At 47.8% G+C, this 22,801-nt stretch overlaps 1 protein-coding gene and 1 pseudogene across 1 annotated transcript; one reads left to right on the plus strand and one right to left on the minus strand.

Moving 5' to 3' along the window:
- The first annotated feature begins 6,996 nt into the window (after window positions 1-6,996).
- LOC149337588 (kelch domain-containing protein 3-like) lies at window positions 6,997-9,648 on the plus strand. The gene is made up of 2 exons (XM_089554910.1): window positions 6,997-7,142; window positions 8,655-9,648. The coding sequence occupies exons 1-2, from the start codon at window positions 6,997-6,999 to the stop codon at window positions 9,646-9,648; spliced, it is 1,140 nt and encodes a 379-aa protein (XP_089411036.1).
- A 1,390-nt stretch (window positions 9,649-11,038) lies between these two features.
- LOC149337589 (uncharacterized) lies at window positions 11,039-18,610 on the minus strand (annotated as a pseudogene).
- Window positions 18,611-22,801: the final 4,191 nt, after the last annotated feature.

The raw sequence follows: 22,801 nt of genomic DNA on the forward strand, positions 1-22,801 counted from the left end.
GCCAATTTTTCAAAATATGCCGACGCGCTATAAGACGACGCGACGGAATTCTGCGGGCAGGCTGTTTTGTGGAGCATGTCACAGTATTTTTGTATGGTGCTTAGTAGCATAATTAGTGAAGATTAATTATCCAATTTCGTAAGGGTGTAGGTTCGTGACAATTTTGGATTCGAAATTTGCAGAATGGTCCAAAAATGTCTCATGGAACAGTTTATAATTTTCTATTGAATAAGTATTAGTTTATTCCGCTTACTCCAGATTCGCGCGAAATGCAAAGTATACCATTAGACTCGAGCGGTTGCACGCCGCAATTGCAATGCTCCCAAGCGTTCCGCGTACAAACGATCATACTTTTTACTCCGATTTGCTGCCGCTTAAAAGAAGACAGTGGAGTGATGCAAGCATTGGCGATGCAATTTACGCCAGCCACGTGCATCCCTCACGGCGTTTCAGGATCGCGATAAGCTAACGCATCGCTTATCGCTCGCGCTCATGTACAGCCTTCGTCAAAAGATTGGAGCCCAGGGGGTTTCTTCTGAGACACACTGTGTGGTTCGTAATGCATCACCAGCAATCCAAATTTCCTGAAGGTAAGATGATTTCTGGTCCTGCCTCCTATAATGAGTAGGGCTGCCACGAATGCTTCAGGAGTCCCACTACAAGGCTTAGAAGAAAACCCCCTGGGCTCTAAACTTTTGACAAAGACTGTACATCACACAGCCAGCTCCTCCACTGCTGCTTGTCAACTTCTAGCGGTGGCGCGCCCGGCTAAATGATATTGTCGCTTGTACACCGAACGTTTGGGAGCACTGCAATCGCAACGCGCAAGCGGGCCTGTCATGTGTTCTTTTTAATTATTATTATTTCGCACCATCTGTAGTAAGGGGAAAGTCTAGTATGTAATCGATGAAAAGTTAGAGATCGTTATATCAGACGTTTTCGGACCATTCTACAAATTTCTAAATGGAATTTTGTGCCGAACTTCGCTGCTTGCGAAATTGATTAACCAATCTCGACTAAGTATGCAGCTAAGCATAATACAAAATATAGTGTGAGTTGCTTCATACAACAGCCAGCAAACCGCATTTACTCGCGTTGTCCTAGAGGTCCACGGCAAGGGTGCCATATTACCCTCTTTATGGTGCCCTCTGTATAGGGGGTACCATATCGGAGAGAAATTTACAGGGGGTTATCAGCTTTCTGTTGAACACCACGCTTTTTTTCTGAAAACCGCAGATGAGCACTCGTTCAGAATCAACTCCACGGTGGGTAGCTACACCGACACGTCTTTCTCCCTAACCTCTCCTTCACGCCGTCGAGAACGCGCCAGAAGTGATGTCCCCGAAGCACCACCAGCCACGCAGATTGTATAGCCCTCATGCACCGTCGAATACAGATAAAAAAGGAGACCTTCGAAGACCGCATGCTACAGGAGCGCTACTGTTAAGCTTCTTTCCTTCTGCATACAACGGGATCCCTCGAGTACTCTACCGCATTCTCTATCGAAAGCGCCCGGTTCTCGCATTTCACTTCTCTATTTCAACAGGCACGGTCAAGTGATCCTTGCAAGTTCGTCCGAGATCCAGAAGAGCTTTTGTTGAGAAAGGACACGATGAAACAAGACATTTGACGCTAGCTGTGTATACGGAAACGTAAGAGGTTTTTCTATTGTGCGCTTAGTGTCCAGTGTAATGTGAACCAATTTCGAACCGCAGAGTGGTAGTTTGAGAGCGTGCAATACTAGGATTGTAGGCCTGCGCACCCAGTCCTGATATCCTTTCTTGGAAAGAGACAAAAAAGTGTTGAGAGAGAGGTAAACAACAAATAAATGAAATCGAAGATTGTTTTGCTATAAGTACGGACAAGATGTTTCGTTTTTTAAGTTTTTTAATATTCGCCGTACTAATCTTGCTTTTTATTTTAGGACGCTATTCGGTTTTCGGTTCGGTGAATATTATTTCCGACAAACGATATACTGACTTTTTTCGGTCACTTAATATAGCAATTCTACGCGGTCAAAAGTCATTTAAAGTCTACCTCGGGATTTCTGTCATCCTGAACAATTTATTTAACACTAATTAATGTGCATATGGAAATATATAAAACTGTGCTTGCAGAAAAAATTTCTCCCCTCATTAAAAAATAATTCGAGTTAAATGAGCTCGCCGCCAGATAAAAACGAAAGTTGAAGTTTACTTCTAAGAACTATGTTGAGAAGTTATAGTTGGGTTGTCACATAGCTCTCACGCTGTGTAGAGCGCGAGGGTTGGTCATCACCTGATGTGCGTGTTGACGACAGCGATGCGAATTCTGCTCAATCGTTGCGGTAGGCAAAACATACTTTTTAATGACGCCCATTGGCGGTTTTGTGTTAATGAACTACATACATTTGGCTGACCTAATTAACCGACGAACTGCTCTAAGCAGGTGGTGATAGTGCTGAAACTGCTTACCTAGAAGACTGAGAGGAGATGATGCTTTCCGGTCTGCAGGGGCGTGTAATCTAGCGGAGGAATACCTAAAATCAGTCAACTGCAATGCTTATCCAACAATACCATTGTTGCAAAACTGTGCCCTTACTTGTCTACTTATTTAATTTTAAACGGGAAATGAGGGAAACTCGCATTCAGTAGCCAGCTAGGTATGCTTTGAAAGACAAAAATACAGACCTCTTTCGGTTGAAGCCGAATTTCGGGAAGTTAATTCAGCACACTTTTATCGTTTTTTTTTTTTGGGGGGGGGGGGGGGGGGGGGGGGAGGGGGGGATTGAACCGAAAAGTGCAATCCGTACCTATAAAGCAGCGCGTCAGTATTTCCTTACCAATGACTGCACTCGCACGCCACCTCCTGTCTTACGCCTTTGTGAGCCCAACAATGGTGTCGCTACTAACCTCACTCTGGCAGTGCTGCTAGCCTCCATTGAACGCCTAAAAATAAACACTTCTCTTTGACATGACAGAATGTCGAACTCTTCGTTCTATAAGGGGAAGGGTCTTCTTTGAATTGGCTGCTCGGCGGGCGCTTTCAACAAAGTGTGGAGGTTCAGCGTCACGGCGGGAGTGTGCGAAGCAATTAATAGTTGCCCTGATGACAAAATCAGGAGAGGCCCCAGTGTGTCTTTCGGCCGTCTCCACTGTTCCTTCATGCCTGCGATGTACAACCTGCGTTGAAGGATTGCTGCCGCACCCTAATCATGGTGGCTGGATCAAAGCCCATCAACTGAAGCTGCACTAAATGTGTAGCGTTTAATATGGTCGTTTTAAAAGGGCCTGCTACAGATGGAGCGGTATGTCCGTCATGCTTCGGTGCTCGCTGTCATCGATGCTGCAGTCAGCGGTGCACTGAAGCAAGCATATACATTGGGGATGTGATGGATCTGAGTATAATTTGTAGACATCGAGTCTTTATTGCTTGTCCTTTAAACTTTAGGCGTTTTCGCTTACGTTGATTTCGATCACCATCAAACGAAGCGAGAGAAAGAGCATAGAACTGAATCACGCAAACCATGACCTGTTATTTGTTCAAGATAACTGAAAAGTAGCACATGTGATTTTCGCTTATAAAGCGCGACAACAGCTCTATTTAAGTGGTAAGAAGCTCGTTTTCAATTCCTATCTAGCAGCTGACAAATACGTTTTAGCAGCGTCGTTTTCTTGTTCGCGTTTCTTAAGTCACTGATCGTATATTACTTGTCCCTTTTATTCTCTACCCACGTTTTGTCCACAGAAGGCACGCTCAGATCTTGTTGCTGTCTCCGTGGTCTGCGTTTGAAGACTCCGTGGCAGCTGAATGAAGGATGGCCACTTTCCTATCGTTCAAGATTTCGTTTCTTTTTATCCAGCGATGAATCTGAGTGTGTAATCTTTTGTAACTAAAGCATGGCTTTCGATGCAACACACTTTCCAATGGGGCACTCACTTTTGTCTTCAATGAAATCGCTCAAGCAATCTCATGAACTTTTTGGGTTAGTTGAGGCATTTACTTTAGTCTCCTATTTATTTAAGAAGGTGTCTACAGAAAAAAAGCGGTTCCTTGTGTTTACTTAACACGCGATGAAAGACAAGGCAAACGACGACGAAGGAAGAATGATACTTGAACAGGTCGGCCGCGAATTTCCCTGGTTAAACAGTTATTCTTGAGTTGATTTCACTTGGCAGCCAAAATTCCTGTCAACTTATATTGGCTTAAACGTTACGGTGTGAATTATTTGTTTCCATGTCTATGCGCCTGACATCGTCGTCGTTGCCCCTGTCTTGTTTTTATTTATGAAAAATGAACCGTCGAAACTGGGCAACCGAAAGGTCATCACGACGTCACGTTTTTTTACTTTATTTATTAATATGTTTCCCCTCTCCTGTGGCTTCAGGAAACGTCTGTCTGGCTCTGTAGTGACGCTGGTACCAAACAGGACTTTTCCCACCAGCTGATTTACCGTGGATGAAACCACAAAACCGCATCCGTACACAATCTCGGACCGGTACACAAACTCGGAGAGTGCTCGGACCAGTCGCAAACACCTTCAGGAGGCTTATATATGCAAAGTTAACGGCGGTGAAAATTAAATTGGGGGGTGAATTTGGTGGCATTCGTACCTAGGACCGTTCTATTGCGACACGGGCGCGCTACCCATAGGCCATAAATGCTGAACGGTTAATGCACATAGGTGGAACTGGTGAATGAGTTGTGGTCTTTGAGTTCTTGCCATGTCTTAGGGACACGTACTGATGTGTGCATAGTTAATTAGGGAAATGCTAAGTAGCGATTAGGTAATTCAACCAGATTGATTCTATTTCTGAGATGGTTTATTGTACTTGAACGGTTTCATGCATGTGTGTGTATGAAGTATTGACATGTAAGGTGTGATTCGGGAGTTGTCAGTCAGGGAAACAGAGAGAGAGAGAAAGGAGCAAACACTCCCCGAGGCCGCCAAGTGTACCGCCGCATGGTGGTGATACACTGCTTAGCAAGTAGCGCTCTTCTGTCAGGCGGACAGTTTGCGCCAGCCCGCGGGGTGCGCCGAGGGGCCCAGCGATATCGTGCGCCTCGAGAGAAAGCGGACATGCCGCCCCCCTCCCTCCCCTCCTCTTCGCGCAGCTGGAGATAGGGGCTGCCGATTAACGGCTGCAGTCCGATAGTGCTGTTGTGTTCTACTCTGAAAGGCCAAGCTTAAGCGTCTTCCCAGTTTTTTCTCAACTTCAACTCATCAGTTTCTCAACGAATAAACTCACGGAAAGATCAAATGACTCTTCGCCAGCACTCAGCTCGATTTCGGCGCATACTTTTCGCACACTGGACGATTTGGACAGGTTTACGCATTAAAGTACGTAGTGCGCAGAAAACCGACACTCAGGCCGCCATCCTCTCCTCTAACGACCGAAACCATTTTCAATAACGCTGTGTTTTTGCCTTCAATGCAGGACTCTTTTCAATACTAAGCATAGTTCTGAATGTTAGGAGCGATTTTTAGTATCAGATTATACTCTTTGCAGGGACGGCAATATTTGAGTCATTTTTTTAACTCAAAAGTTAAAGTGAATATTTGCCTCATATTTCGTCACCACTTTCGTTCTCGTCTCTTTTTGTTGCGACGTTTCGTTTATTTGTTGTGTACAAACCGGACTGCAGACAGCGAATCGGGAGCAGCGAATTAAGCCAATCGGGTTTCAGGTAAACAGCGGCAGGAATATTTCCGCTCAAAATCTTCCATAGCCAAGCAAACACGTTGCCCGTCTTTTAAATAAGTTTCATGCTGCAAAAGTTGATCTATCATGAGCATGCCGCAAAGATATACAAGATGTATGTGCTACTTTTTAGATTTCACCATGCTTTCACTGCTTCTTTATCTCTTTTGATCCGCAAAATGTTGACCTGATTTTTATTTATTTATTTGAAAATACTGCAGCCCCATTCAAGGGGCTATAGCAGGAGTGGGTACAAAAATGTGGAACAATTCCACGCATACAAGAGTATATTACAAGCATTACAAATATAAACGCTAGAAAAACAATATACGGGGTACGACTCAATTGCCGACGCAAAATCAGAGATTGATAGTGCGCGAATGTTGCCATCCAAAAATTCCAACACTCCACAGTGCGCGGAAAAAAACTGTATTTGAAAACGTTAGTACGGGCAAACAAAGGTTGGATATTAAGATCGTGATGGCTCCTGGTTGCAGATGGTTTTGAAAACGAGATATGCTTACCCTCTGAAAGGCAATTAGCAGAATGGACTATGGAGTGAAGAAGTTTTAAGGACTCAGTTTTTCGGCGGGATGCAAGCGGGCTTATGTTTAAACAGGAATAACCCAATTCCTGTTTTTCATGCCGTTTTTTTTCTGCTACCTTTTTTGTTAGCATTTTTTGTGTGCACTTCATTCTTTATTATTCTGTCTAATAAGGCACCAAACCATTTTTGACAACCTTTTTTTTCCATTTTGGGATGCTACTTCTGCAGGAAATTTCCACGTTACCTGCTGCCCTGCAATGTAGGGGCCGAAGGGCATGTCAAGCCACAATCTCTGCCTTTTTTCGCTCTACCCTCACCATGTGTACATTGAAATAAACAAACTGAATTGAATTGAATATTTTTCGTCTTGGCCGTTTGAATGCCCTATCACAAGCGGTAAAGAAAGTGCTTTCTCCAAGAGTTGCATGCAGTCCAGATCATCGCAAGCTGAATCGAGCACAGCATAAAAAGAAAAGCACTTCTTTCAGGCTTACATGCTCATGTAAACAATGCCCTCAGTGCAGCTAGAGGTAAAATCCTTTGAACGCCAAATGTATCGTAAAGCCAAGATGCGGTCACGTCATACCGAAGTTATTAGGTCCGCGATTCTTTGAGATTAGCAGAGTCAGTGATTGTGCACCAAGTGGCATCGTCACCAACAGCTAACAAAGAAAAGGTAGAAGATTCGGGTGAGATGAAAACGTGAGCTCTCACCTATTATTACTGGTCAAGCAAAAAGGGCAACCTTGTTTGAACCGGAAAGCTGGGATGTGGACTGTGCGGCTCGAGGGCGGGCCGCGGCGCGTGAGCCACGCCGCCACGGCCATCGGCGGCAAGCTCTACTCCTTCGGTGGCTACTGCACGGGCGAGGACTACGACTCCCGCAAACCAATCGATGTGCACGTCCTCAACACGCTGTCCCTACGGTGGGGGGGGAAATCCGACTGTGCGGCCTGCGCGTGGCCCCCCCTGCCACCGGATACGGGCCGGTGTAGTTTCGGCTACTAGGCTTTGTTCCGGTGCAACGCACAGCGGTGGGTGGATCCGCCGGAATCCACTCTTGGGGTTGCGAATCCCCAGGAAAGGTGCAGCAGACTTTCCGCGACATTGTGAGCGTGTCGCGCCCACGATGCCCTATGCCTGTGTGGGAGGGCAGGTCCGAGAAGGGAGACGGACTGGGCACGTGGAATCCGGCTTAAAAGCAGAACTGGTGACTAGAACGGCTGTTTGCTTTTGGCGTGGTCGACGCGGTAGACGCGGTCGGGACTTTGTCATTTTGCCGTTGGTGCTGGCGCCGCGGTAGACGCGGTCCCGACTTAGCTGTTTTGCCGATCGACGAGATCGCCCGGGCAGACGCGGTCGTTCCAAAATTCGCAAAATTGAAAGTCACGGTTCACTCTCGGTACGAGGGCGTACCACCCAGCCGCGGACGCGTTGGTTTCCGATCACGAAGAGCTCGGTGCCTCGCGGGGGCATGCGGCTGGGCGATCCAAGCTTGGGTTTTGGGAAAGCTGCCCTTGGCCTGAAAGCACGAAAAGAGATGGAGTAAGTAGCAGCAAACTCCAAGGCCAGTAAGCTCCGAAACGCGGGAAAGCCCGGCGGCTGTCTGAGTAACGGTTAGTAGACTGGTGAAATCGCAGAGGGCATCAATGCCTCGCCCCTGGCACGCGCATATATACCGTGTGGTAGCGTGTGATGTCACTGCGGACATCAATCGAGACCTCAACCATGAACGAGTGGTAGTATGGATTGAGGTTTCACATACTATGCCAGGGCGATCGCTGGCGACGATCGCCGCGAAAACCGTGAAAGGATGGCTGCAGCGTGTGCGAGTACTGCAGGAGTAAGAGCCGAAGTACCGAACGAGTGCTGCGAAATATCCGTCTCTTAGTACTGTGGGAGGGTCGGGGTGGCGGAACCTGGCTTGGGGGAGGGGATCCTAGTCGAGCCCCTGTTAGGATTTTCCCTGTCTCGGACGGTCGGAGATCGCCGGCAAAACGTTCTCTGTGGTGTGGGAGTACGTCCAAAGCCGAGGGCCCACAATTGGTGCACTGAGTGCTCGCCCTTCAAGGAGGCCTGAAAAGGAACTCAGGATCAAATCAAGCCAGATCTGGTCAAAATACCTGCTGTCCCCAACCCCACCTAATTCCCACAACCCAAACCAATTTCCAATTTCCCATTTCCAAACGCCCATCCCATCCCTCTACGTCCCAGGGGAGATCAGGGGAGTCTCCCCGGGCCCGCTTCCTCGGCGGTGGGTCGCTGAAGTAGAGCTTTCCCTATTGATTTCTTTCCACCTTCGGGTGGCAAAATCACAATTGCCCTCGGGCCAAATCTTTTATTTTGCTATTGGGCTTATACCCGCGATACATTAGTGGTGCGGGAGAGGCAAATTTTCTTATTCATTTTTGTCGCCTCAACTACCATTTGTCCCTACGGTGGTCGTTGCTGCCGCTGACCCAACCGCAAACCCACGACGTGCCCTTCCAGAGGTACGGCCACACAGTGGTCGCTTACGGCGAGAGCGCCTACCTCTGGGGTGGTCGGGACAACCGCGGACCCTGTCACGTCGTCTACCGATTTGACACCAACACCACCACGTGGAGCAGCCCGAGAGTGCACGGGTCCGTTCCAAGAGCGCACTACGGTCACTCGGTGTGCGTCTTGGGACAGCGGATGTACGTCTTCGGCGGCTTCGAGGAGGACAGGCTGTCGCTGACTGTGCACTCTCTCCACCTGGAGACCATGCAGTGGGAGCACGTGACCACTCAAGGCCAACCTCCGCCGTGGCGCTTCTTCCACTCGGCGTCGGCCATTGGGAACCGGATGTACGTGTGGGGCGGCCAGGGCAACAATGACGGACCGTACCACTTGCAAGGCAACGTCTTTAACAACCGCGTCGCATTTCTGGACGCAGCCACTTTGTGCTGGATGCATCCGTCGACCGAGGGCACGCCGCCTGTGGGGCGCCGAAGTCACTCAGCCTTCGAGCACAAGGGACAGCTGTACATCTTCGGAGGCTACACCGAGCTACTCGCGCGTCATTTTGCAGGCGTCCATAAATATGATCCCAAGAACTCGTCCTGGAGCCAGGTGAAGATTCAGAAGGAAGGGCCCTGCGCCAGGAGGCGCCAGTGCTGCTGCATAGTAGGAGACCGGCTGTTCCTCTTCGGAGGCAGAAGTCCGGAACCGGTTCAGAGGAGTGGGCAGCATGTCGATGGGTCAGAGGGCGAGACGTCCTTCATTGATCACTCTGATCTGCACGTTCTCGACTTCGCACCAACGCTGAAGACCCTCTCCCTAGTCGCCGTCATAGATGCTCGCTTGGACATCGACCACTTGCCGCAGGAGATCAGGTGCGAGATAAGCGCCATGACGAGGAACGACGACATCTCGCGGCCGTCACTGTCGGCAGGCTGATGCTTCCCGAAAAATGCTAAAACGTGCCTTCCGTAAAATAGCTGGTAAAAGTGGCGCTATGCACGTATCTGGCTATCGAGTTACCTATCAGGCGCCTTGTAAATTATATGGTTCTCGTGGTTCAGCAATCTATGACGACTGACTCGCTCCCAGCCCGCACAGTGAATAGGGCGCTATACAAAATTGATCAGTTCCAACCTTTTCTGCAGGTAGAGACCTCAAATAAAAAAACAAGCGAATATGCCTTCTTCTCTTTTAATAGAAGGCGCCGTTCCGGTGGCTCAGTGGCTGTGGCCCTCGGCTGCTGACCTGAAAGACGCGGGTTCGATCCCGGCCGCGGCGGTGGCATTTTGATGGAGGCGAAATGCTAGAAGCGCGTGTACTGTGCGGTATCAGAGCACGTTCAAGAAACCCAGGTGGTCTAAATTATCCGGAGCCCTTCACTGCGGCGTCCCTCATAGCCTGAGTCGCTTTGGCAAGTTAAACACCATTAAAAGAAAATTTAATACACCTAATCTAAAAGAAACTAACGTTAGATATCACTGCGGGTTCCCGCATTGGAGGAATGCGAAAGCGTTGACGCTTCCTCGGCACTCGTCGCCCCTCTTTGCCTTGATTGTGAGGTGACGTCGGAATGTTACTTCCTCAACACTCTCAAAACTCACTGGAAACCTTTTTGTTAGATACATGCTATATCGCCCGCACAATTACTCATTAGCACATATCGATCACTTATCAATTCATTATCGATTACTCATCGATCAGTAATCGATCCCTACTGAAAAATCCGGCATGAATTTTAAACCGGAACCGCATACGGGGTTATTGTACAGGATTTGCGATACCGGATTACCGGAATATCCTGTATAAAACAGGACAGTCCTGTATAATACAGGACTCTCCTGTTTTGTACAGGATACTCCGGTAATCCGGTATCGCAAATCCTGTACAATAACCCGGTATGCGGTTCCAGTTTAAAATTCCTACCGGCATACAGGACAGTCCTGTATTCTACAGGCTAGGCCCCTATTATACAGGAGGGCCCTGTATCACAGGACAAAGGCAGGAGTAAAATACTTCAAATATATCCCACTTGGACTAAATCTGCCCAAAAACTGGGGCCATAAGTGTACATGCCAAATGCTGCAATATACAGAGCCTCAGAAACTGGTAATCTGCGATTATCAGCGACTCGTATTGCAGTCGATGTGCAGTTGTGTTATTTGCTCCAGCTTTTACCAAGTATTGGTAGCTTGGTGAGTATTATAATGCATCAAAAACTTCAAAAGATGTTTATTTTTTTCGCATATGTCTTGAACCTGCTCACTGAGGTAATAATTGAACTCTTTGCGACGATCTACCGGCGCTGGGGTCTCTACAGGGTGCTGGCTTATGAAGTAGTCAGAAGCACCTGCAGAAAAGAAAATATGATTGGTAGTACATAATGCCCCTAGCTTATCATTTAATTGGGCAGTGACACACAACATAATGCATTGAGCACTGTGACATGCAACTTACGGCCAATGGCTTGTTGCTTATCAGGGGTCATTGGCTTTCTGCCCACTGTGGAGGCTTTTGACTTTAGGTTCCGATGGTAAGCTTGCCCTGTAACGCTCCTTTCCAGGAGTTGTGGAGTCGTCCAAAGGCTGCGTCCTTGCAGAAACGCGAATCTTTGGGTGCCACCATAACTGCTGGCCACGTTGCCGATGGTATAAAAATTCCATTCCCGACGTGGACCTGTATGCAATAATTACAAATGCATACCCCAGTAGCACGAACGGGGCTCCGAATTGCGGGCCCTCGTGGGCCCAGACAAGCCAGAGACAAGCCAGGCGTCTCAAGACGCCAGGCCCTGAGCATTGGCAATGCTCAGTATCGTGAATGCACCTCACGCCTTCCATATTTGAAACAGTTCTGTATTGCAAATCTGCGTCGTAACATTGTTGGTGTGTAAACAGGTTGCTCGGACGATTCCGATGCTTGCGTGGTCATCCTCCATTATTTACGGCACATACCGCAGCATCGATGCGATGCGTGATGTTTGTTCAAAGTCTTGAGCCGCTCCCCCTCAGGACGCTTATCGATGATTGCTCTAGCACATATACACCATATGCCTCTGTAAAGAAAGAGTACAAACTATAAAACTTAGTTTAGTCATGCTATCATGAAGGACAAGCAATTTCGGTATGTAACTGAAAGAAAATTTTGCGCTATTTCATCCCTCTAGGCTGTGCAATCTACAAAGTTTTAGTTAAAAACACACTGGTAAGTTAGAACGTTTCTGTTGACTCCGAGCATATAACCGAGACGGAGACAGTACTTACAGAAGAGAGTGATTTAAAATGCGTACTTACGTCCTAGCAGCACGACGTCGCTGTCATAAAATCCGCCTTCACCGCCGTGGCCTCCACCGTCAAATGTTTACCACTCACGTCTTTCGGAGCGAAGTCATTCATCACTGAGACAAGGATGATAGGGTTCCACCATATTTGCACTGGACGTACGCATAAAAGCCGATGTCATCTTTGATCATGGATTGATCAAGGCAACACGAAGAAAGGCGCAAAAAATTTTATACATAGCTTGCACGTGACGTTACTTCCGCCTCCATCAAGAGCTGGCGGCCATGCTGCCGAACCATCCGGCTGTCCCCGCCCGTCCGCCCTGTGATGCCTGACCGCTCCTGGGGCGCTTTGGAATGTTTTATTATCCTTTCGGGCGCGATGTCTACTCCATAAAATGAGCCATTCAAGGCAGGCTAGTACTCCGAAATAGCGCGCGTATACGCTACGAAGACAGAGTGAAAATTTGCGGCGATATGGGTCCGTGCATGTTGCGACCGCGAGTCGTCAATGGGCGGTGATGTGCTCCCTGAAGTGACCCACGGGATATCGTGTACTCTTCCAGCTTAGTGACATCGAAAGAAATGAAAGCCTTGAAATAAATGCAGAACACAAGGCTTGCTCTGGCAAGTGGGTGAAAAGCATGTATGCGATGCGCCTACGAGACGAAAAGCTCGGCCACGCCGCTTACTCTTCGGTCGTTGCTCGCTGCGGTCGTGGCGATCCGTACCGGCTGGCATAGTGCTGTAGCCAATATGCAGCGACGGGGGACCCAGTCTGGATTTGTGTTGTCAAACAAACGGGATGGCGTCAATCAAAGCAGCAACATTCACTTCAGGCTGCAGTCCTTGCTTCGCTCGTTTTCGCAAACATTTAGTTCACGTCACAAGCCTCGTACTTGTCGCAAAGTGCGCTCCGCACATAAATAAACGGAGTTGTCGGGGTACAAATCGTCGCGCTTAATGCGAGCCAGCCACGGCCCGCGCCGATTCGTACTGAGAGCCTTGGAGAGCTCGCACTTGCATGTCTTACGAATGCAGATGAAGTTTGTGTTATTCGGCTTTTAGTTTCGCCTGAAGCTGTCGCTACGGTTAGAGCAGCCAAGGGTGGCATGTAAAACCGTATTGAACCTACGGATGGACGAGAACCAACACGATGCGAGCTAACACAGGCGCCTGTAAGCTAGAGGCGGTCTGGCGGTGGTTCGGCAGCATGGCCGTGTGGCATGCCGCGGCCACCGGATGTGACGTCGGTGCAAGCTATCTATAACACAAATTCAACGCCAACGAGCGAGTGCCAGCGTGTTTTCGCAGCTACCTTCATCGCTTGACACTCAACCCAGCCGCAGGAGAGAAGAATAACCTGTTCCAAACAAACGCAGGAAAAGTGGGGGAGCACTTCTGCTTAAAGCCTCCCCGCAGCGACCTGGCACAGTGAACAAGTAGAATCAGAGCCCCCTCTCCACTTCATGGAAGCGTCGCGGGGAGTCTCGTCGGGAGGGCGGCTTAAAAAAAGTGTTCGGTCGTGGGTTGTAGAGTGAGCGCCTCCGCACCGTTTCGGGGCACGGCACTGGGAGGGGTAGGACAGACACAGAGGAGCCCAAGTGGAAGGAACAAAGGCCGACAGAAAAACCAGGGATGAGCAGGTTTTTGGTGGCGCCCGACTCGGACCCAGGAAAAGCAGAGATGGCAGTGATGAGAAAAAAGAAAAAAGCTTTAAAAAAAATTGCGCAAAGACGGGTTACTCGTGTAAGGTTTCTACAGGTGGTTTTTGTTTTTCTTTTGTTCTCTCGAGAGCTGTATCTTTTAGCTAGCACGAAGCGTCGCCCTTAAGGGAACACCCCAAGCTGCCGGCTCCATTGAATTAACCTTTTCTTCGTCGATAGAAATGTTCTGGGCGATTTGTGATTAGTATGTCTTCCTGATGGAGTAAAGGGTGGGGCCGCTCGCGATGGCGCTTGGACAAGTTGCGTTATCAATGGACTATCATTTGATGAAGAAGAAGTACAAAGAATTCCTGCACGAAAACCAAGAAATTTCTTTCTTCATCGATGCGTCGCTACAGACTGCCGCTAGCGAACATTAAGAAAGCTGCTGCAATGAAGGCGACAGTAACAAACCTTTTGGAGCCTCTGGCGCAGTCACCGGAGGCTCGCCATGTTTATCAGCCAGTCGTGAAGTCCTGCACTGGGAAATAGAGAGTAATGTGCGCAGGACTTACGAAGGCTGCTGGCGGATGTATACTAGCCGTTTGCCCGCACACAGCCGCCCTGGCTTTGTCAGGGTGCTGCACGGGAAGCCAATATGGCGGTTGCCCGCAAATCCCCTTCATGCAGTCCCCGCCTTTCATGCACAAACTGCATGTTTTGCCACTGCGAAGCTCACGCTTAGCCCTTTTCTTTTCCTAACCCTTTCAACAAAACTGTGTATGTGTTCATTATCGCACTTATCCGCACGCTGACCCCCCCCCCCTTACCCTAAAAAATATCTGCTGGCTTACAACAGTCAATCTGCAGACCAAGCACCAAAACCGCAGCACATATCGATCTGAATACAGGCTGGTATGTCCGGTTTGAGCTCCGTACCGGACTAGTCTGTCCGGTTTGAGCTCCGTACCGGACTGGTCTGTCCGGTTTGAGCTTCGAACCGGGAATGGACTGTCCGGTATGAGCTCCGTACCGGAGCGGTCTGTCCGGTTTGGGATCGATACCAGACCGGTATGAACCGGTATAGCCATCAAACCTGACGGATCTCGCCGGTATGATAGTGATACCGGACCGGTATGAAACCCATATGTTCCGGTAAAATCCGGTTTGCCGCGATACCGGATTTTTCACTAATCATTTCTTATCAGTTGTCAATCACTTATCAATGACTCAACAATAAATTATTGATTCTTTATTGTTCGAATAATCATTTCAACCACATAATTTACCTTAATTCGCATTTTTTCACAATCAATTCAGTGTTCAGCGTTCTCCTTCGGTGTGTCAGGGGAGTTGTGGATAAGTTACCGCTATCCTGTGCTGCAGTATATACCGGGCAAACCAGGGGATGCTTCAATGAAAGGTTAGGAGAATACCGAAGATTACTCAGAGGAGATTCTCTTGACAACCTCCTAAAACATTGCCGCACTTGTGTTGCGAGCGATAAGAAGGAGATGAAATGTAAACTGCTGTTTGACAAAACAACAATTCTGTTCAGGCACAGCGATCAACTTGTGCGTGAGCTCATAGAAGCCTTTCATATGCGTATCAGTGGAGATAAATGCATCCCCCAGACTTCCGTCCGCTTCTCTGATAGGGAGTTTAGCTTTTTGGCCAACTCACTCGGGTATGTAAGGGGGTGACACGTGATGTTTTTGATGATATAGTGGTCTGGCCTTCTTCTGTTTTTCCTATTTACTCATTTCCTTGCCGCTCTTTTTCCTTTTTCCCCTTTGTTCCCCTCCCCAAGTGTAGGGTAGCCAACTGGGCATCGCCTGGTTAACCTCCCTGCCTTTCCGTCCTTTTCTCTCTCTCTCTCTCTCTCTCTCTATTTATATGTGCACGATTTTGAATTAAGCTTCAGTTGTGAGTAGCACTCGTCTTTGTGTTTGTCTCTGCTTGGTCCTGGTGTTTCTGCGCATTTTTTTTTCAGTATATTTTGTGCATTACTGATGCATAAAACCCAACCACCGAGATACGATGGGGTTAAGGCGGAGGCTTCGGCAAGTTGATAGTATCGGGGATAAAAGTGGTATACTCCATGCTGCGGGAGCCGGAGCGACGGAAAACTGCATTGCAACGCCATCTACAGGCGCCATCTCGAACTCAGATAGTCAATCTGCGACCTTTATTATCAGCAGGCCTGTCGCTTGGCTCGTTTCAATGTTTCAAAAATGCGCTGCTTCCACGACAAGTTAGCCACGTGCGCGCGGGCATTTGATCGCATCACGACAGTGCGCGCGCCGGCTCTGAAGCCATATCTCGAACGCGCGCTGAAAAAAAGAAGACACAAAATGAAAAGACGGCCACCAGATTGCTACTGCTGCGGCGCCGCTCGGCATTTTGGCGAGCAAAAGCACGAAACATTTAAACGAGTCAAGCAACATGCCTGCTGATAATAAAGGTTACAGACTGGCTTTCTGGGTCCGAGATGCCGCCTGCAGATGGCGTTGAAACGCAGTTTTCCGTTGCTCCGGCTCCGGTCGCGTGGAGTATACCACTCTTGTCTCCGACAGTACATCATATGTAAGTAAAACAGCGTTAGACACGGGACGAAGGAAGAATAACACAGCACAAGGTGCTACTAGCAACTCGATATTTATTCTGCCAGAAGCGAATTATCTGTCCAGGAGGGAAGAACACAAAAACATAAAGATAAACAGTACAGACGCTCAGATACATAAAGTGCAGTCATTGCAGGTGCATGCACAAGTCACAAAGTTAGATAGCGAATTTCTTTCTCAAGTAGCTTAATGGATGGCTTGCTGAGGCAGTTCTGTCCTCTCTGTTGAATGATTAGTGCCTCGAAGACTTCCCTTGCTCTTTTCGATCTATATTTCTTAACAACGCTCGTGCGGTCCAAGGAATGTGTGCAGTTTTTTGACTGGCATTTTTTGCAGTGTATGGCTAGATTGCTGCCAATTCCTGTAGAATGCAATCTGGCGTGCTCGTGGCCTGTTTGTGCGACGTACGTTTTACCAGACGAGAGCAGCACGTCATAGACCACGCCGCACTGACAGTCAGTGTAGCGTCCTTGTTGGTTGATTCCACACAGGGCGTGCGATGGTTCGTCATTGTTGACGCGCTGGCACAAGGCAGGGAGTTTGTTGGGTGCAGAAAAGACCACTCGAATGCCGACGCGTCCCGCACACTTTTTGACCTGAGGGGACAGTTTGTGAATGTAAGGTATGACGGTCATCTTAGACGTCTTATCAAGTCGCCTGGTCTTCTTCGCATTCTGCACTTCCCTCAGAAGGAACTTTGCCACATTCATGACCACAGGGCTGGGAAAACCTGCGCCCAACAGTCTCTAGGCCTGGGATTGCACACTTGGGAACATCTCATGAGGGCAAGACCTGCCAATGGCGTTCTTAAGTGCCGCTTTAACTATCCCACGCTTTACGAGCTTGGAATGTGCAGAGGAGTATGGGAGGAATTTTTTCTTCGATCGTGATGATCAGGATGCGGAGAGATGCATATCGGACTGCGCCGATACCTTGCCATGCAGGTCTTGCAAAAAACCACATCTAAACCTTGGGAAGACAGCCGCTTCACTGCGTGATGCAGGATTGAAGTTAATACAGTCTGACAAGGAGGGAAGCTTTGTCATCATTCCGTGGGAGCTATACCACCAGAAGGCCCAGCAGGCAGTAGGCGAGAACTTCCGAAGAACTAGAACAGTACCGCAACGGGCCAAGAGAGAGGCGATTAAGATGTGTGAGGGAGCCGGCTTATCACAAGTTGCAGCGCTGATGAAGAAGCAGAAAGATCCTTGCCTGAGACCATTTTTTCACTGCAAAGACGCATAAAGAAGGATCACCTTTCTGCGTCATCATTTGCGAAAGGTGCACCTGGCAACAGCCTTTGGGTCGGTTTCTGCAAAAAGCACTTTCTGGTCTCAAGCTAGAGGACCCATTCCTGGTCAGGCGCCCTGCAGAGGTATCACGATTTCTCAGTGAACTGCAACAGCGACCCAGATATGTAAGTGCTTTTTCATTGGACATCAAGGACACGTACTTTTCCTTACCGCACGGTGCAATTATGGAAGCCGTCAGCGAGGGCATTGAGTTCTTTGGGACCGTGCGTTCCAGAACGCGTGCGGGAACAGCGTGGATAGGTTTCTTGAGGCACTAAGTTCTTATCTTCGTTCGCTGATAGTGGTGTGCAACAATGAGCATTATGTCCAGAAAGAAGGAATATGTATCGGTTCATGCTTGACACCTATCTTGAGCGACCTCTGGCGCGACACGACAGACAACTTGAAAAAGATCTTCAAGCATGTGGTGTCGTCAAGCCTTTCCGCTACGTTGACGACTTCCTGATCCTCTTTGAATATGAGGAAGGAGACGCGGAAAGTCGGTCATCAAGCATTGCAGATGTGTTCAAGTCAGTCCTGAAAGACTTTAAGTTTACCAAAGAGCTTCCTTCAAATGGGATCCTGCGTTTCTTAGACATGGAGCTCAGCTTCACAGTGCAGCACATATGCTGGAAATATGCTCCACGATTGAAGAAAAAATTCCTTCCATACTCCTCTGCACATTCTCGGCTCATGAAGCGTGGGATAGTTAAAGCAGCACTTAAGAACGCCATTGGCTGGTCTTGCCCTCATGAGTTGCTCCCCAGTGTGCAATCCCAGACCGAGAGACTGTAGGGCGCAGGTTTTCGCAGCCCTGTGGTCATGACTGTGGCAAAGTCCCTTCTGAGGGAAGTGTAGAATGCGAAGAAGACCAGGCGACTTGATAAGACGTCTAAGATGACTGTCATACCTTGCATTCACAAACTGTCCCATCCGGTCAAAAGGTGTGCGGGACGCGTTGGCATTCGGGTGGTCTTTTCTGCACCCAACAAACTCACTGCCTTGTGCCAGGGCGTCAACAATGACGAACCATCGCACGCCCCGTGTGGCATCAACCATCAAGGACGCTACACTGACTGTCAGTGCGGCGTGGTCTATGACGTGCCGCTCTCGTCTGGTAAAACGTACGTCGGGAAACAGGCCGCTGTCTTGAAACCAGACTAAGCGAGCACGTCAGATTACATTCTACAGGAACTGGCAGCAATCTAGCCATACACTGCAAAAACTGCCAGTCAAAAAACTGCACACCTTTCTTGGACCGCACGAGCGTTATTAAGAAATATAGATCGAAAACAGCAAGGGAAGTCTTCGAGGCACTAATCATTCAACAGAGAGGACAGACCTGCGTCAGCAAGCCATCCATTAAGCTACTTGACAAAGAAATTCGCTACCTAACTTTGTTACTGGTGCATGCACCTGCAATGACTGCACTTTATGTATCTGAGTGACTGTACTGTTTATCTTTATGTTTTGGTTTTCTTACTTTCCGAAAAGATTTTTCGCTTGTGGCGGAATAAAAACCGAGTTCCTAGTAGCGCCTTGTGCTGTGTTGTTCTTCCTTCGTCCCGTGTCTAGCGCTGTTTTACTTACATACGACGGGGTAACCGTCATCAGTTCACATCTTTTGAAATTAGTTGGGATCAAAAACATTAAACTACTGCAAACAACTTGCACTCCGTTCCTTTCTTGGCCGTGCTAGAGCGGAAAGGGAAATTTTGCGCGCTATCGCCGTGCTGCTTTTCCGAAGCCGCTCATGGCAGGAAACGTGCCTCCGAGTTAGTACCCATGACGAAAAAAGAGCGCGTGCTGCTCACGGAAGCAGTGACTATGCGCTCTTCTCGAGCGCCTGCCTGCCGCAGTCGCAGTTATAGCCTTCTTGCCGTCGGTGGTTGCCCTGATTTCGTGGATCTCTTACGTAGTATCGTGGGCGGTATTTGCGGCGCACTCTGAGCGTTCAGTTCCCGAATCGGATCCAAAAGGAATGAAAATTCAGTCGTTATATCCCTTTCAGGCGCTTTGTACACAATTGTGTAAGCGGCAAACTTACAGCTTTTCTGAGAAACTGGAGCAGTTAACAGTCATTTCATTATTTCAGTCAAATTGAGTACCCTTCTTGTTGCAAATAAGTTGCTTTTTTGTACTATGTAGCGAATGCAGTAAATAATATTTTACATAAGAGTGAGCTAGGTAGCACTTTGTCCGCCATTTTTGTGCAGACAGATTTTGCCGCGAGTGAAAACATCGATTGTTTTTGCTCAATTTCGAGCATAATGTGAATCTTCCAAACACAAAGTGATTCCACGATCCCTGGGGTGTTTACCTGACACACGAGAACATTTTGATGTTATTATTCCTAACAAATCTGACACTTTGTACGGAATTCTCCACACCGTAGTAAGAACTGACCTGCTGGTCTTTCACGTTTGAAAACTAACAAATTCCCTTTCTTGAGGCCTGAATATACTACTTAGGTGAAAAAATAATTGATTTCAGTGAAAACAAAAATGGCGCCTGAAAGGGATATCTGAGTAGCTGTTACACTTAGAGACATACTGCAAATTGTATTTGCTTTGAATAATTATAGTCTCCAATATTGAGATTGCAATATGCAGCGTAAAGTGAATAGTTAAATATAATTATCAAAATTTGGCTAATTAATTAATTATCATAGACCGCGATTTCCATATCCTGTGTCCGCCGAGCCGAATATACATTCCGTGAAGACGCCATACACGATACTACCAGCGCCTTTGTTTTAAAAAACTGTAATCGGTAAAAAAAGCACCCTATATATAGCGCGGCTGCACATTTATCAAAGTCCTCCATAAAGAGAGCAATAAAGTTCCAATAAAGAAAGGTGTCAGGCAGGGAGACACGATCTCACCAATGCTATTCACCGCTTGTTTACAGGAGGCATTCCGAGGCCTGAATTGGGAACAGTTTCGGATAAGGGTTAATGCAGAATACCTAAGTAATTTGCGATTCGCTGATAACAATGCCTTGCTAAGTCACTCAGGAGTTGAACTGCAAAGCAGGATCAGTGAGTTGGACAGGCAGAGCAGATCTGTGGGCATGCAGAAAACCAGCTTAATGTTTAACAGTCTCCGAAGGCAACACCAGTTACAAGTGGTAGAGAGGTGCTGGAATTGGTAACGGAATACGTCTAGTTAGGGCAGGTAGTCACTGCACATCTGGATCACGGGATTAAGATAATTAATAAGAAGAGAAGGCTGGAGTGCATATGGCAGGTTATCTCAGATCATGAATGGCAGTTTATCAATATCGCCCAAAAGAAAAGTATAAAACAGCTGCATCTTACCGGTACTCAACTATGGGGCCGAAACACGGCGGCTGACGAAAAGGATTCGGCTCAAGTTAAGGACAACACAGCGAGCTGTGAAAAGAAAAATAGCAGATGTAACGTTAAGAGACCGGAAGCGGCCTGAATGTGTAGGGAGCAACCGTGGTTTAATGACGTCCTAGCTGAAATCAAGAGGAAGAAATGGGTTTGAGCGGGGCATGGATTGCGAATGCAAGATAACCAGTAGTTGTTAAGGGTAACGGAGCGGATTGCAAGAGAAAGCAAGCGTAGCAGTGGGTGGCAGGAAGTTAGGTGGACGGATGAGATTAAGAAGTTAGCGGGGATATGGTGGCCGAAGCTGGCAAAGCGCAGGGTTAGATGGTGGGATATCGAGGAGCTCTTTGCCCTGCAGTGAGCTTAGTCAGGCTTCTGTAGGACGGAAAGCTGGGCGAGTTGTTTTTCCATTGTACTAGCCATACTGGCACAGCGCTAAAGGCAGACACAAGGGAAGGCGGGAAGTTGACTAACAACTTCAAGAAGTTGTTAGTCAGCGCCGTGTTGTCCCGCCTTTCCTTGTGTCTGTCTTTAGCGCTGTGCCAGTATGGCTAGTACAGTAGTCAGGTTGTTGATGATGATGATTACAATGAACGCTTCAAATCACACTTTCTAAGCGGGTATAACCCCTATGTTATAATACTTCTGATATTGTCATTTATTACATTTTGCAGCTCATTGTAGAAATCAACCACGATTAGATTGTAGTTTCAGTCTACTGGACAAACATTTTCCACTGTTCTATGGTTTCAACACGAGAACTTCTTCTACGGCCGCTTCTCCAAGCACTTAACGACAGTCGGAATGCTTCCAGGGGTGTTGTGACACACGACTGGCGTGAAAGCCGCGAGTCCCAATTATCTGCTGTCATTTTTTGCAGTTAGACCATTGCAGCTTAAAAATAGGAAAGAAACTAAAAAGTTACTAATCAAGAAAAAGCCATCGTGAATGCCACAGTCCAGGAACCCCTATATTGCAGATGCGAATAACACACACGGGTATCTCCAGCGCGACTCTACGGGGTATACAACAGATTTTAGCACGAAATTCTCAACTGTCTGGCCTTAGAACAGCTTTGCAAAAGTAATATGGCGCCTATTTAAAAGACGCCCCCTCACCCTTTCTCCTACACACATACTAAGAAGACGGTCAGTGATTGCATACTTATGCGAAGACAAGAACTGGTGGCTATGCACACAGTGTGCATGAAACGTACATTTAGATCATAAAAAGTATGAGAAGTGTGTTTAGAAGTCAAGAAAATTTAGCAAAGATAGTGAACCAAAGGAGCACGTAATGAATGCGACCACTGGCTAGTGTTGAAGAACAGACCACAAACAGTTTCAATACATTTCATACTCGTGCAAATTATATACGCACCGATTGGTGACAAAATGACAACAACGAACGCAGGAAAGCTCGTACAACGGACGGAAAGGTGCACCAGAACACAACGTACGCTTCCAAAATCCGCACATGTGCTGAAGAAAACAACTCCATAACTGGTATGGGAGTCAACAGGGTGGAAATCTGGGCAAGTCGGTCTGGTGAATACTGAGCTATAGTAGCTCGAGATACATAACGCGAGTCACAAAGATGACATTGAGGAGGTAAATAAAATATGTTTGGGAAGCTCTAGATCTTAGGGAGAGCCAGTGTTCTCACGAGGCTCTCGTTGGTTCTGGGATGGGAGGTGGAGGGGCTCTGCATATTCTCGTGCCATGCAGTAAAGTAGGGGTAATTGGCAAGTCGGTTGCGGGTCGACGGAAATGTGTCTCCCTGTTAATAGGTGCCGATACATGACAGCTTCGTTTCTCAATAGTGCGCGGGAACATAGAGGCCACGTGCGCCGGTCAGGTCAACGCCCCCATAAATGTACAGTCAGGCCGGAATGA

Source organism: Amblyomma mixtum, chromosome 7, assembly GCF_055824585.1.
Source record: "Amblyomma mixtum isolate Tamu chromosome 7, ASM5582458v1, whole genome shotgun sequence".
NCBI classification, from domain to species: domain Eukaryota; kingdom Metazoa; phylum Arthropoda; class Arachnida; order Ixodida; family Ixodidae; genus Amblyomma; species Amblyomma mixtum.